This window comes from Octopus bimaculoides, chromosome 17 (assembly GCF_001194135.2).
Source record: "Octopus bimaculoides isolate UCB-OBI-ISO-001 chromosome 17, ASM119413v2, whole genome shotgun sequence".
Lineage (NCBI taxonomy): Eukaryota > Metazoa > Mollusca > Cephalopoda > Octopoda > Octopodidae > Octopus > Octopus bimaculoides.
In genome coordinates this window covers 46,002,593-46,016,705 of record NC_068997.1, presented here as the reverse complement: position 1 = coordinate 46,016,705, position 14,113 = coordinate 46,002,593, and the positions used below count along the sequence as shown (strand labels likewise).

General features: G+C 37.3%; 1 protein-coding gene across 1 annotated transcript in view; it reads left to right on the top strand.

The window, feature by feature from the left end:
- The window catches only part of LOC106879425 (SAFB-like transcription modulator), a 20,452-nt gene extending 7,395 nt beyond the window's left edge, over positions 1–13,057 (top strand). The window contains exons 5-16 of the mRNA XM_014928981.2: positions 233–382; positions 1,787–1,881; positions 4,011–4,106; positions 5,639–5,785; positions 6,790–6,933; positions 7,880–8,026; positions 8,152–8,337; positions 8,912–9,043; positions 9,705–9,836; positions 11,046–11,180; positions 11,348–11,487; positions 11,756–13,057. Of these exons, the coding sequence (XP_014784467.1) occupies positions 233–382; positions 1,787–1,881; positions 4,011–4,106; positions 5,639–5,785; positions 6,790–6,933; positions 7,880–8,026; positions 8,152–8,337; positions 8,912–9,043; positions 9,705–9,836; positions 11,046–11,180; positions 11,348–11,487; positions 11,756–12,405 (2,154 nt within the window). The 3' untranslated portion in view covers positions 12,406–13,057. The remainder of the gene's footprint in view (positions 1–232; positions 383–1,786; positions 1,882–4,010; positions 4,107–5,638; positions 5,786–6,789; positions 6,934–7,879; positions 8,027–8,151; positions 8,338–8,911; positions 9,044–9,704; positions 9,837–11,045; positions 11,181–11,347; positions 11,488–11,755) is intronic.
- The last annotated feature ends 1,056 nt before the right edge of the window (positions 13,058–14,113 follow it).

Below are 14,113 nucleotides of genomic sequence, written 5' to 3'. Positions count from 1 at the left end.
GGATGAAAGGCAAAGTTGACCTTGGCAGGATTTGAACTTTGAACACAAAGCCGGAAGAAATAAATACCGTGAAGCAATTTGTCCAGTGTGCTAACAATTCTACCAGCTTGCTGCCTTTTTCAAGATGTTGATGATGATGATGTTGCTAACTTTTGGATTGAATACATACATGTAATTTTTCATGTTTAAAGTTTAAATATTTTCTACTTCTGTTTTCGTCTGTTCATACCAGGTTTTGGGTGGCAGTATATCATCAAAAAAACAAAAATCTGGTGTTCAATATCGTGCTAGTATAGGAATGTCTCAGCCTGAAGAGGCTGAAAAATGTATTGCATTTCTGAACCAAACTAAATTTGAGGGCCATAAGATAAAAGTTGAAAAGGTGAGTTCTCCTCTCTTTATTGGTTTGTCTTCAGACCAGATGGTCAACTACTGAATTATATGATGAGCTTTATTGTTATTTACTATTGGAATATTGATGGTCATCTTTTCCAATAGATATAGGTTTTGGAGCAAGTTGAGTCAATCAGGTTATTGCAATATAAATGTTTAACTCTTAAAAAGGATAGATGTTTATATACCAGGTGTACAGGCTAAATTTGACATGGTTAACTCTTAACCCTTTCGTTAATATTTTTATTTCGAGATGCTCTGTGTTTCTTTCAATTATTTAGTGAAATAGCTTAGTTATCATTAAGCTAGTGTTAGAAACCTAAATTGTGACTAAGGTTTGGTGGAAGATTTTAATTCAAAACTTACGAAAACAAGACATTTGTACTACAGAGCCAGATCTGGTTTCAGCCGGGTTGGTACCGAAAGGGTTAAAGAGGATAGACGTTTATATACTTATTTCTTTACTACACACAGAGGGGACAAACAAGGACAGACAAATGGATTAAGTCGATTATATCGACCCCGAAAGGATGAAAGGTAAAGTTGACCTCGGCGGAATTTGAACTCAGAATGTAGCGGCAGATGAAATACCACCAAGCATTTCGCCTGGCGTGCTAATGTTTCTGCCAGCTGGCCTCCTATTTATATACTGGGTATTTGGGCTAAATTTGACATGGTTAATGCTTAAAGAGGATAGATGTTTATGTACTGGGTGATCAGGCTAAATTTGACGGTTTGCATAAAAATAAAAATAAAAACATAATATCTCATCCAAAATTAAAGTATTTTAAAAAATAAAAATATATATAAACTAGATTATGGCTGGGAGATAACAGTTTAAGGGTAGCAGCTCTCAGTTTCCACAACAGCCTCAAGACAACTTCAGAACCTGGTGCATGCATTCTTCACTGTGTCCCTGGGAAGATATTTGAACACCACCTTGATCTTGGCTACCAGCTCAGTCTTGGTGTTTCAGATAGAGCAGCTGTTGTCCTTCTCAGCTGTGCCCCACATGTAGTAATCAAAGTAAACAGACAGATATCTGGTTATCATCATCATCATCATCGTTTAACGTCCGCTTTCCATGCTGGCATGGGTTGGACGATTTAACTGATGACTGGTGAGCCAGATGGCTGCACCAGACTCCAGTCTGATTTGGCATGGTTTCTACGGCTGGATGCCATTCCTAACACCAACCACTCTGAGAGTGTAGTGGGTGCTTTTATGTGCCACCAGCACGAAGGCCAGTCAGGCGGTACTGGCAACGGCCCCTCTCAAAATAATGTATTTTACATGCCACCTGCATGTTAAATGATGAGGATGGTGATTGTTTTATATGGTTTGTTAGTTTTATGCGGTTTTCTTTTCTACATTTTATGTTGTTTTATATCAGAAACGATGGAGACATAACAGTCTGTGGAGAAAACTTGAACTCTCTCAAAAACAGGAGGAGTCTTTGAGATTGTTTCAACTTGGTGAACAGTTAAGGTTTGTTGAAATTCTACTGAAATTATAATTGCTTAATTCTGGATTCCATCATTGTAATCTTTTATTCTTTTACTTGTTTTTGTCTTTTGACTGTGGCCATGCTGGGACACTGCCTTGAAGGGTTTTAGTCAAGCAAATTAACCCCAGGACTTTTTGTTAAAGAGCCTGGTACTTATTCTATTGGTCTCCTTTTGGCAAACCACTGGATTACAGGGATGTAAACATATTAACATCTGTTGTCATGCGGTGGTGGTGGGGGGACAAATATAGAACCACACACACGACGGGTTCTTTCAGTTTCCATCTAACAAATCCACTCGAGGCTTTGGTCGGCCCAAGGCTATAGTAGAAGACACTTGCCCAAGGTGCCACACAGTGGAACTGAACCCAGAGCTATGTTGTTGGGAAGCAGACTTCTTACCACACCGCCATGCTTTGCTGTGCAACACATTGGGCAAGTGTCTTGTATCATATGCTCAGATTGACCAGTGCTTTTTTAGTGAAATTTTGGTAGATGCAAACTATGTTAAGCCTCGTCTGAGGGGCTATTCCAGTTTTTGGTAAAAGAATACTCCTGTCACCTGGTTTAACACAACATCTGGTCCTTGGCTGCTTTTAGCAGAGTATACACTCTTTCAAGCTTTCAGGCTAGGTATTTAATCTAAGGATAGCTTCTTCCCTTTTTCTAATCAATCTTGGAGAAACTGAAAAAAACAAATTTTGTGTACAGCTTTTCCTTTTCTGACTGAGTTATAAATCATTTTGAAATCTTTTGAATAGCTCATTTGGCTTATGATGAACTTAGAATTTAATTTGTTTCAAAAGCTGGAGGTAAGTCAAGAGGAAAAAATCCAGTTGGTTGGGCATTACTGAAAATATTTTACTCTTTATAGAGATGAAAAGAGGATATACTCCTTAGCATGGACATTTAATGAAATGATTGTCAGACATACAGTTTCTCGATTCTTGTGGTGAACTGTTGTTTGTGTTGTTGCTTAGTCTCAGATCAAATCTTATTATGCAGACATATGATTGAAGGCATTCCAGCTGTAACCATCCCATTTTTTTATGACTATCTTTAGAACTATCTTATCCAGTACATGTATTCTTTAAGATGATAGAAGGAAGATGTTATATGTTCAAGATTTCTTGTAGGCACAGGTGTGGGTGTATGGTAAGAAGCTTGCTTCCTAACAACATGATTCTGGGTTCAGCCCCACTGTATGGTACCTTGGACCGACCAAGACCTTGTGGGTGTAGGGTTTGTTAGACGTAAACTGAAAAAAGCCTGTTGTATATATATATATGTGTGTGTGTGTGTCTTTGTGTCTGTGTTTGTCCCTAACCACTGTTTGACAACTGGTTTTGGTGTGTGTGTATGTATGTCCCAATAACTTAGTGGTTTAGCAAAAGAGATTGATAGAATAACTACCAAGCTTTAAAAAAAAAAAATAAGTGCTGAGGGTGATTCATTCAACTAAAATTCTTTAAGCTTGTGTCCCAGCATGGCTGCAATCTAATGAGTGAAACAAGTAAAAGATAAAAGATAGGTCAACCAATCACACATACTCTCTAAACTGTACCTCTACATGCTACATATTTATTGTTATGTGAATGTTGTTAACTTGATACTTAAATGTCTCTGTCCAGCTCACAGTGATGTTTGTCTCTTGTCTGGCACACTGTTACTTTGTCCAAATGTGACTTCTCTTTTCTGAAAAACAAAATGTGTTTATATATTATCCTTATACCTCAAAAATACCCTATGTCAACAAGCTGTTCTTTATCCTGTCTATGTTTAAACCCTTTAGTATTAAAACCTTCCGTATCGGGTTGAAATATTCTTGCTGTTTTTTTTGTTCAAACTTAAGTCTTTCATACTCACCTTATAATGGCATTCTAAAATAATCACATCATTAAAATCTATTACAAAGCTATTAGAAGGTTAGAAAAGTGATCTTGGGACAAATACTTAATTTTCCCAGAGATTCCAAAGAAAGTTTCTTGGATATTCTGTAAAGTAATACCAGTCAGATTAGTTACAGGTTGGTGTGTGTAGACTATGATTTTCATTTTCTTTTTGTTTAAATTTTTTGATATCTTTATTTATGTTATTTCATACTTTTCAGGTGGGAGAAAATGAAAATAGAAAATCTGAACCTATCAAAATGTGAAATCGGAAGACAACTTCTTGAACTGAATTTTCTATGGACAGAGGTGTTGCTGTGAGTGAGACAGATTGTGTTGTTACTCTGTCAACTTAATTTTTTTTTATCATTGTCTTTGACATCACTTATTTAACTTGACTAATTTATTTTATTCCCCTTGGGGACTGAAACTTCTGGTGTTTTGCTTGACAAGGAACCGAGACTTTTGGCAGTTAGCTGTGTTTGAGAAGATATGTCAAGCTAAATAAAATTGTGGTTCATCATCATCATCATCTTTTAACATCTATTGTCCATGCTAGCATGGGTTGGATAATTTGATCAAAGCTGGGGAGCTGCACCAGACTTCCGTTTTGGTTTGGCATGGTTTCTTCAGCCAGATGCCCTTTCTAACACTAACCACTTTATAGTGGGTGCTGGGTGCTTTCACATGGCACTGCCACAAGTGCTTTTCACCGCCAGAGGGACAGGTCTTAACACTTCTGCTGTAATATTTTTCTTCATAGTCCACTTAATCAAGATTGACAGCAATATATTTATAAAGCAACCTTGTCTTATTAAAAATGAAATTATATACTGTGAAGGTCTCTTGTTTCTCAGTAGCAGAGAATAAATGCCATTATCTACATTGGTATCTCAGCTGTTGTATTGGTATTGGAACTGTTTATTGTCTTATTCTCTGGCTATAAATTAACTCTTGATCAGTCCAGATTGTGTAGACCTATAGTCAAAGCTGTGATCATTCAACCTATTTTTAAGACTTGAGAACTATGTTGTCCAACGTATCTGATTTTTTGCTCTCTTTTTTTGAGAGATGGTGAGGAACGGTTTTTTAAAACTCTTTTTATTTCTAAAGGAAGAGTTGGCTGCTGTTTCTAGTATGTTGAATGCCATGGAGCAGTTTTCCCAACCTATTTTTCCCCAGGCCCTACTATAACTTTCCAGAAAAATATATGTCCCACTGGTAGTTGGAAAAAAAACAACTTTATCTTTTATATATATATATATATATATATATATATATATATGTATACAGATACATACACATACATACATGATGGGCTTGTTTCAGTTTCCATCTACTAAATCTACTCACAAGGCTTTTTGGACAGCTTGAGATTATGGTAGAAGACACTTGCCTAAGGTGCCAGACAATGGGACTGAACCGGGAACCATGTGGTTGGGGAGCAAGCTACTTACCACACAGCCACGCCTTTCATAATTATATACTTTTCTTAAAGAAATATCCACACTAGGGCATTAGAATAGCGCTATACTGTAGCAAACAGTCTTCATACAGTATGCTTGACCAGAGGGATTAACTTGGTTAGGCTGAATATAGGTGTAGTCTGCTGTAGAAAGATTTTCACAATTCCATATCCCACTAAAGAACAAAAAAAAAAATTTTAACTCCCACACCCTACCACAATTTTCCCAGGCCCCACTGGTGGGAATGTATGCCCCATGTTGGGAATCATTGCCATAGAGGCACTCTTGTTGTCTCGGTGGTGTCTTGACTATTTACTATCTTTTTCTCTATTATTCAGTACAGCAGTTGTTTACTTTATTTTTCTGTTTATTGTTTTAAATAGGCTGAATGAGATGAGAAATGCCATGGAAATATCTAATGATCCAAGAGATGCAAATAAGCGAAAGTTCTCAGGTGGATCCATGAGATCACGGATGAACAGTCCTCATACCCCCTCTATATTTCAACTTCCATTCCAAAATCAATCTTGGTAAGTCGTGCATGATGGAAACAATCTATCTTTTACCCTTCATCTTGTTTCAGTCATTGGACTGTGGCCATGCTGGGGCACTGCTATGAAACATTTAGTCAAACAACTTGACTCCATTACTAAGTTCTTATGAAAGCCTGGTGCTTATTCTGTCGATCTCTATTTGCCAAATCACTAAGTTATAGGGAAGTAAGCAAATCAACACTGGTAATGGATAAGCACAAAGACTCAAACATATAAATGGATATACACATGCACACACACACACACAGTGACAGGCTTCTTTCAGTTTCCATCTACCAAATCCATTCACAAGGCTTTGGTTGACCCAGAGCTGCAGTAGAAGACGCTTTCCCAAGGTGCTGTGCTGTGAGACTGAACCTGGAACAATATGGTTGGGAAGCTAACTTCTTATTACACAGGCTCAACCACATTTTTTTTTTTTGGTAGGAAGATTTAGCTGCTGTTTCTAGTATGTTGAGTACTATATTGCTTAGTACTCTGATCATTTACCCTTCTGTAAAAAGTTATTTACTATCTTATCCTCTAGCTGCTTATTCTGCGCAGTATCTTCATTTTGTTGCTTATTGTTTAAAATAGGCTGCAAGAAATTACACGTTCTGTGAAAAGACCTCTGGATCGAGGCAACCCATGTAAGGGAGAGTTCTCCAGTGGACTTACAGGATCAAAGGAGAGAAATTCCAATATTCTGTCTATATTTGAACTTCCATCCCACAATCAATCTCAGTAAGTTGTGTGTGATGGAGACAATTCAGTGAATCCATTTTTTTTTTTCCCTTTAGCAAATGATTTTTCAGATTTGGCTGCTGTTTCTAGTCTGTCAAGTACCATGGAGGCACTTCTGTTGGCTCAGTTGGTGTTCTGGTCACTTACTCTGCAGGGTTAGGGTTATTTAATATGTTTTCCTCTCACTGCTTATCATTCGATCCAGCAATTGTTTATTTCTGTTAACTTCATTTTACTGTGTTTATTGTTTAAAATAGGTTGGAAGGAAATACCCATTCCATGCACCAACCTCAAGATCAAAGCAACCCAGATGGACCCACACAATCAAAGAGAAAGAGGAATAGGAGGAACAATTCCCATATCCCCTCTCTATTTGAACGTTCATTCCGAAATCAACCTTGGTAAGCTGTGTGTGATGCACACCAATATACCATTGCTTTCATTTTACAGTAATCCCTTGACTATTGCAGGTGTTGCTTTTAAAAAAAAACCCATGATAGATGAAAGTCCACAAAATAGAAACAGTAATGTACTGTATATTGTATTACTTTTATAATTTGTATATATTTATTTTATTATAAATGCAAAACAACACCACACACTCGTCTCCCGGCTTTAGTTTTCCGTACAGTGTGTGCGATTCTTTGTTTACTCATCTACGGTACATTACGTATTTTCTTTTAATATATCTTAATTAATGTGTTATACAGTACTGTATTTTTATTGATTAATTTATGAATTTTTTAGGCATGAAAATGCTTATTTTACTACAGGAATAATTAAAATCTCAAAAAATAGAAATATCTATTGGCCTCAGAAATCCACGATATACTGAGGAGTCCGTGATATAAATTTACATATATTAGCCTGAAAAATCCACGATGTACTGAGGGCTTGATAGACGAACCATGATATGGCAAGTGATTACTGTACTAGAATTGCTGTGTTCTAAATTAACATTACTTTTGCCTTTGGCACTTTTACAAGTGCTAGTGTACATACATACCTGTCACTATACCTCTATATCTCACCATACTGAGCAGATCTTTGACCAGAGGTATTTCAGTCTTAATTATTCCATCTGTTTTTAGACATAATATAGGCTTACATTATCTGATGCGTCCATTTAAATTTTTACGGCAACAAAGAATGATTTGACAAAAACTTAGTTGCTATTTTTTAGTTGCCTTAGCTGTCACATAAAGACACTCTTGTTGGCACAACTGGTGTCCTAGTTGTTTATTGTTCAGAGTTAAGACTATCATCTTATCATCTATCTGCTTATCATTCAGTAGAGGGGTTGTTTACTTTTGTTAATGTTATTTTGTTGTTTATTATTTAAAATAGGCTGAAAGACACGATCGGTTTCATGCAGAACCTTCAGGATGGAAGCAGTCCCCGTAAAGAAGCACTCTCGGCTGGACCCATGGGATCGATAATGAGAAATTTCCCTATACTCGCTGCATTACAACTTCTATTAAAAAGTCAGTTTCGGTAAGCTGTGTGATAGAGATTACTGGAAATGTGGTGTTCTAAATTAAAATTTCTTTTACCTTTTTTAACATTGGCATCTTACAAGTGTGTGTGTGTGTATCATTTCTTATCTCTTTTTCTCTCAGTGGTAATGAATATAAGAACACGGATTATGGAAAACAAGTTCAGAGTAATGAGATGACTGGGAGAGTTTTGGAAGGTGTAAGCCACTTGGATATCCCTGAAGAAAAACAAATGAAGAAGCAAGAAACGTTTCCTTTCCCAAATGTTCAAAAGAAAGTTGAAAGACAAATTGAAGAAAAACTTAAACAGTAATTTTGCTTGTTATTTAAAAGTCTTAACTTTTACTTTTGATTTTAACTGTATAAAACCCATGTTGATCTAAACATGTGCTGATATATAGATGAGTTTTGTTGTAAACAATAGTCTTCATGTAGATCAGTGTTGGTGCATGCACCAGCCTCTGTGTTGGTCAGTGTTGGTGCATATACCAGCTTTTCATAGAGGTCAACACTAGTCATTAATTGTTCTTGTTTTGTGGTTCTAAATCCACAGCTAGTGTTGTTTACTCCTAGGTTTCATCAAATTGAGCAGACCTTTGATCAAAGGTACTCCAGTCTTGATCATTTCATCTATTTTTAGACATAATGTAGGCCTACATTATCTGTTGCATCCATTTAAAATTTTAAGCCAATAAATAGTGATTTTGTCAAAGATTTGGCTGTTGTTTTTCATTGAGTAATCACATAGAAGTACGCTTCTTAGCTCTTCTTAGCTTAGTTGTGTATTATTCGGATTTAAGACTATTTACTCCCTTTTCCCATTACCTGCTATCATTCAGTGCAGCAATTGTTAACTTCATTTGTTGCTTATTCTTTAAAACAGGCTGAGAGAACTTATACATTCCATACAGAAATCTCTGAATCAAAGGAAACAACATGATGAACCCAATCAACCCAGCATGAGCAATTATAACAACACTTCTAGATTTGATCTTCCATTCCAGAATGAATCTCGGTAAGCTGTGTGTACTGGAAACCCTGTCTGCAGGGTTTCATCAATTTCTTATTCACTGAAATTGTGATGTTTAACATTAATTCCCCCCCCCCTTTTTTTTTCTTTTTCTTTTCTCAATTTTGACTTCTTGTGTGTGACTATATAAACATCTGCGTTATATGTGTATTTGTCTGTGTACACACTCTCTCACACCCATATATTCATGCATGTATTATATGTTTGTGTATATACATACTTACTCTCACACATATGTATGTGTGTGTATAAACTAATAGTGGAATAAACAGATACACTTTTCCCTTACTTATCTACATAATATATATTGTTTACTGGGTACTGCTGACCAAATCTGTGGTTGATGCAAAGTCTCAGGCCGACGGTGACTTGGTGGTGGGACAAGGAAGTGGACAGTGCTATAAGAGCCAAGAGACAGGCTTGGAAGGACTGGGGAAACGGTGGAAGCAAAGCATTATATCAGGGAGCCACAAAGAGTGATTTAAAGATTTGGCTGCTGTTTCTAGTTGCTTGAACAACCACATAGCAAGCACTCTTGTTTATTGTTCGGAGTTAAGACTATTCACTATCTTATCCTCTATTTGCATTCAGTGCTATAGTTGTTTACTTCTGTTAACTTTATTTTGCTGTTTATTGTTTAAAATAGACCGGAGGAAATGACTCATTCTATGAAGAGACCTCGTGGGGATAAAGACTGGAACAGACCCAGAAGATCCAGGAGGAGCAGTTATAACAACAACGCTCCTAGATATGAACCCCCATTCCAGAATGAATCCTAGTAAGTTTTGCATGATGGAGTCAGTTCTTTTCTTACTTCCTATTTACTGGAATTGTGTAGTTTTACATTGGGTTTATTTTTCTCTTTCCTTTCTCAGCCTTTGACCTCTTGTACTCATGTGTGTATGTGTATACTCATGCCGATGCCATGTAAAATGCACTCGTACTGCTGGCACGTAAAAATGCATCCAGCACACTGTAAATTGGTTGGCATTAGGAAGGGCATTGACCTGTAGAAACCATGCCAAAACAGACAATTGGAGTATGGACAGCTCTCCAGCTGGTCAGCTCCTGTCAAACTGTTCAACCCATGCCAGCATGGAAAACGGACATAAAACAATGATGATGATATAACTATATACTTTCAGGTTCAGTCCCACTGCGTGGCACCTTGCGCAAGTATCTTCTACTAAAGACACAGGCTGACCAAAACCTTGTAGCTGGATTTGTTAGAGAGAAGTTGAAAGAAGCCTGTCATATGTAATATATTTGTGTGTTTGTGTCTCCTTGTCATTGCATGATAGTTGTAAATAAGCCTCACTGTCACACAAGTGGTGTTGATCATTTCCAGTTGCAGGTGTAAACTTGTCCAGCTAGGAGGGGGAAATATAACCTTACCTGGAAGCAAGTGAGGGTGGGCAGTTGGAAGAGCATCTGGCTGTAGAAAATCCACCTCAGTGAATTCCATCAGACCATGTAAACATGGAAAAGAAGATGTTAAAATGATAATGATTGTGTTTATGATATATATCATCATCATCGTCATCATCATTGTCTGCCTTCCATGCTGGCGTCGGTTGGTTTGACAGGAGCCAGCCAGGTAGAAGACTACCCCAGGCTACCGTGTCTGTTTTGGCATGTTTTTTATGGGTGGATGCCCTTCCTAACACCAACCACCCCACAGAGTGGACTGAGTGCTTTTTACACAACCCCAGCACAGGTGAGGTCAGTCTTGGCATGGTTTTTACAGCTGGATGCCCTTCCAAAAGCCAACCACTTTACAGTGTGGACTGGATGCTTTTTATGTGGCACCAGCACTGGCAGGGTCACCAAGTAACCTGCAAGACAAGGAATTTTGGAGCAGGTGATCTTGTGTCAGATGAAGAAAGGTTATAGTGTGACAGAAAAACAGAGAGGCAAAAACAGGTATTTTGCTATAGAGGAGGTACATGGTTACATATAATATGTCATTTCTCTTTTTTTCTGTCAGCTATAATGAATATGGCAATACAGATTATGGAAGATGGGTTGGTCAGACAGAAAGAGGAATGACGAGTTGGGAAATGGGTCCTTCGCAAGATTTTCAAGGCAGAAATGATGACTGGTCTCGAACAGATGAAAACTGGTAATTTTCTTTTTTTTTTTTTTTTTTTTTTTTTTTTTTTTTTTAAAGGCTGAATTTTTAGTTTTAGAAACCAAATATCAAAGTGTCTTTTGTGCAGATATGTTTCTAAATACTTCTATAACAAAGTAAATTTGCCCTTCTTCTGTCTGATTTACTTCTTTTTCCAGGATAGGCTTTGATGCAAGAAGAGACATGGGTCGAAGTAGAGAACCTGAAAGAAGTTATATTGGCCCTAATCGAGAACAAGATCCTGACAGCCGAAATACATCCTCTCGTAATAGAAGGGGTCAAATGAGAAGTTCTCTTGGTAAGTTTCTATTATTTTACTCGATGTTTTTGATCACCTCTTTCCCCGTCTCCATTTCACTCACTCACCCACAGATGAAATTTTGTACGCTCTATTTCCGAATATAGTATTTTCACTGTTTCTCTGTGCCTTCTGAAGCAGTCCCTCTTTCAATACAATCCTTTTCTTTATATCTCTCATTATTCTGTTTTAATATTAATTTATTGAAATTTTCAGTTTATATATTTGTGCATCTTTAAACACTACCTTTTCTGTGTCTTCCTTTTAGGTGGTGGATCTAACCAGAGATCTTGGGATTCCAGCAGTGTAGATAGGAAGGTGGACAGCTGGTCCCACACGTATGGAGACATTGGCAACAGTAGCATGAACCAACCCAATGACCAGTGGTTTGGTAACCCCGTGAATTCAACAGGGCGTGACACTACTGGAGCATTTGTTGACAGTAGTAAAACAACTAACAGTAAAGGGATGGGATACAACCAGAGACCTACTAACAGTGAAGGGATGGGGTACAACCAGAAATCTACTAACAGTGAAGGGATGGGGTACAATCAGAGACCCTCTAACAGTGAAGGGATGGGGTACAATCAGAGACCCTCTAACAGTGAAGGGATGGGGTACAACCAGGGACCCACTAACAGTGAAGGGATGGGGTACAACCAGGGACCCATTAACAGTGAAGGGATGGGGCACAACCAGGAATCCACTAACAGTGAAGGGATGGGGTACAACCAGGAATCTACTAATATGTTTGATAATTCTCAGGCACAGGATGGGATCATGTTGAATATACATGGTGGTGGTAATAACAAGAATGGACAAATGCAACAGCCTTATTTCAATGCTTATAACACAGGATACCAAAATGAAGGCTTTCCATCAAGTACAGTTGGGAGTCAGAACAGGTTGTTTAACTAGAAGGAGATGAAGTCTGAGATACACTTTAATTTTTTTTTATATTTTAATTCCTGATGGAGAAAAGGAAAAACATCATATGATCTTTTTTGTCCAAGCAATAAAAGCACTAAGCAGTGTTATGCTAAAAAACATATACTCTCGGATTTATTTGCTGTGAACTCGTTTACTCAAGTGATTTGAATTCACAGCTAACGTGATAACCCAAGGGAGTTCACATCTGTAAGATATAGGGAACACAGCTTGTGGGTCTTAAAGTGAGTTTATGGCTAGAAGGAATAAGTGCTTTCATGATGTCTAGAGAGGTGTGTGGTGGGGGGTTAGTTTACTAATAGTTACCAATGGAGCTCATGGATAGTGGTCTTAGACAGCCAGATAAGATTACCTTTTTCATGGAGGGAACTAACTGATAAACTGAAATAATTGGGAATGAGACTTGATAGAGGCAGAAGAACATTTAGGTAATGAGGACATTTCTGAATGGATGAACACCAACTGGGTCTTGGATGTCAATATGGAAGGTAGTTTATAAATAAAGATATGGCTGCTAATACTGGACATTGCTCACCCCACATGTTGTATAAACATTTACTGATGATTGATAATTTTTCCATCATTAGTCAAATAAAAACCATATGCTTGCTTTTCTTATAAATTTGTTTCGCCTGTGTTTTCTGTATTTACAGTATTTGAGCCTTAAAGCAAAATTTCATTCATCATCATTGTTTTATGTCCGCTCTCTATGCTGGCATGGATTGGGTGGTTTGACATGGAGCTGGCTGGCAGGGAGTTGTCTGGACTCCAACTGTCTGCTGTGGCTGGATGCCCTTCCTAACGCTAACTACTTAACAGAGTATGCTCGGTGCTTTTTACATGTCACTATCACAGACACATTTATGCAGCACCAGCATGGATGCTTTTTTTGTGCTCCGACATCTGAAAGGACAAGCTTGTGTGTGCGGAAGACAGAGTGATTCTACTGAGCTTGACATTGTCTTATCGAGTACAGCAAATCGCCACATCTCCTGGTCCATTGTCATTTCCTCATATATACATATGTCAGCAAAAGGAGTTGCTAATGTAGCTTTGTAGTTGCTCGATTGCCAGAAATAGACAAATTTGCAACTATATGGTGATTGCTTTATTACGAAAGGTGATAGCTACCTCATTATTCAGTTTTTTCTCAAACTGCTCAATGTTATACATCCATGTACTCTGAGGTGACTTTTAAGATCAACTGATGATTTACAAAGTCAAGTCTTTTCTGTTTGGCTTCACTTTTTTAAATTTTAAATTTAGGTGAAAATATTCAAATTTGGTACATTGATGTAATTTTTTTATGTCAAATCTGGTGTTCATTTGTTCTAGAAAAATTAGTAAAATGTTACAAAGGTTTAAAGTTTGATCATTTTTACCCAGTCAAAAAACAGGATTTGGAAGCTGGCATTTTGTGCATAATGACATTATGATGACAGTATTCAACAATGGAAGTTTTAATGAATAAAGTTATGTGAAATGTTGGAATGCAAAAAAAAAAAAAAAATTTGAAAAGAAACTGAAACTTAACATTATATTACAAAAAAAACTAGTTCAGTTCATGCAGACAATACATATTTTGTTGTGAAAATTAAACAGCGAAAGTTTGCCCCAAGATTCCGAATTCGATTCCAGGCAGTGACCTGAATAATAATTATAACATCGAAAAATACCT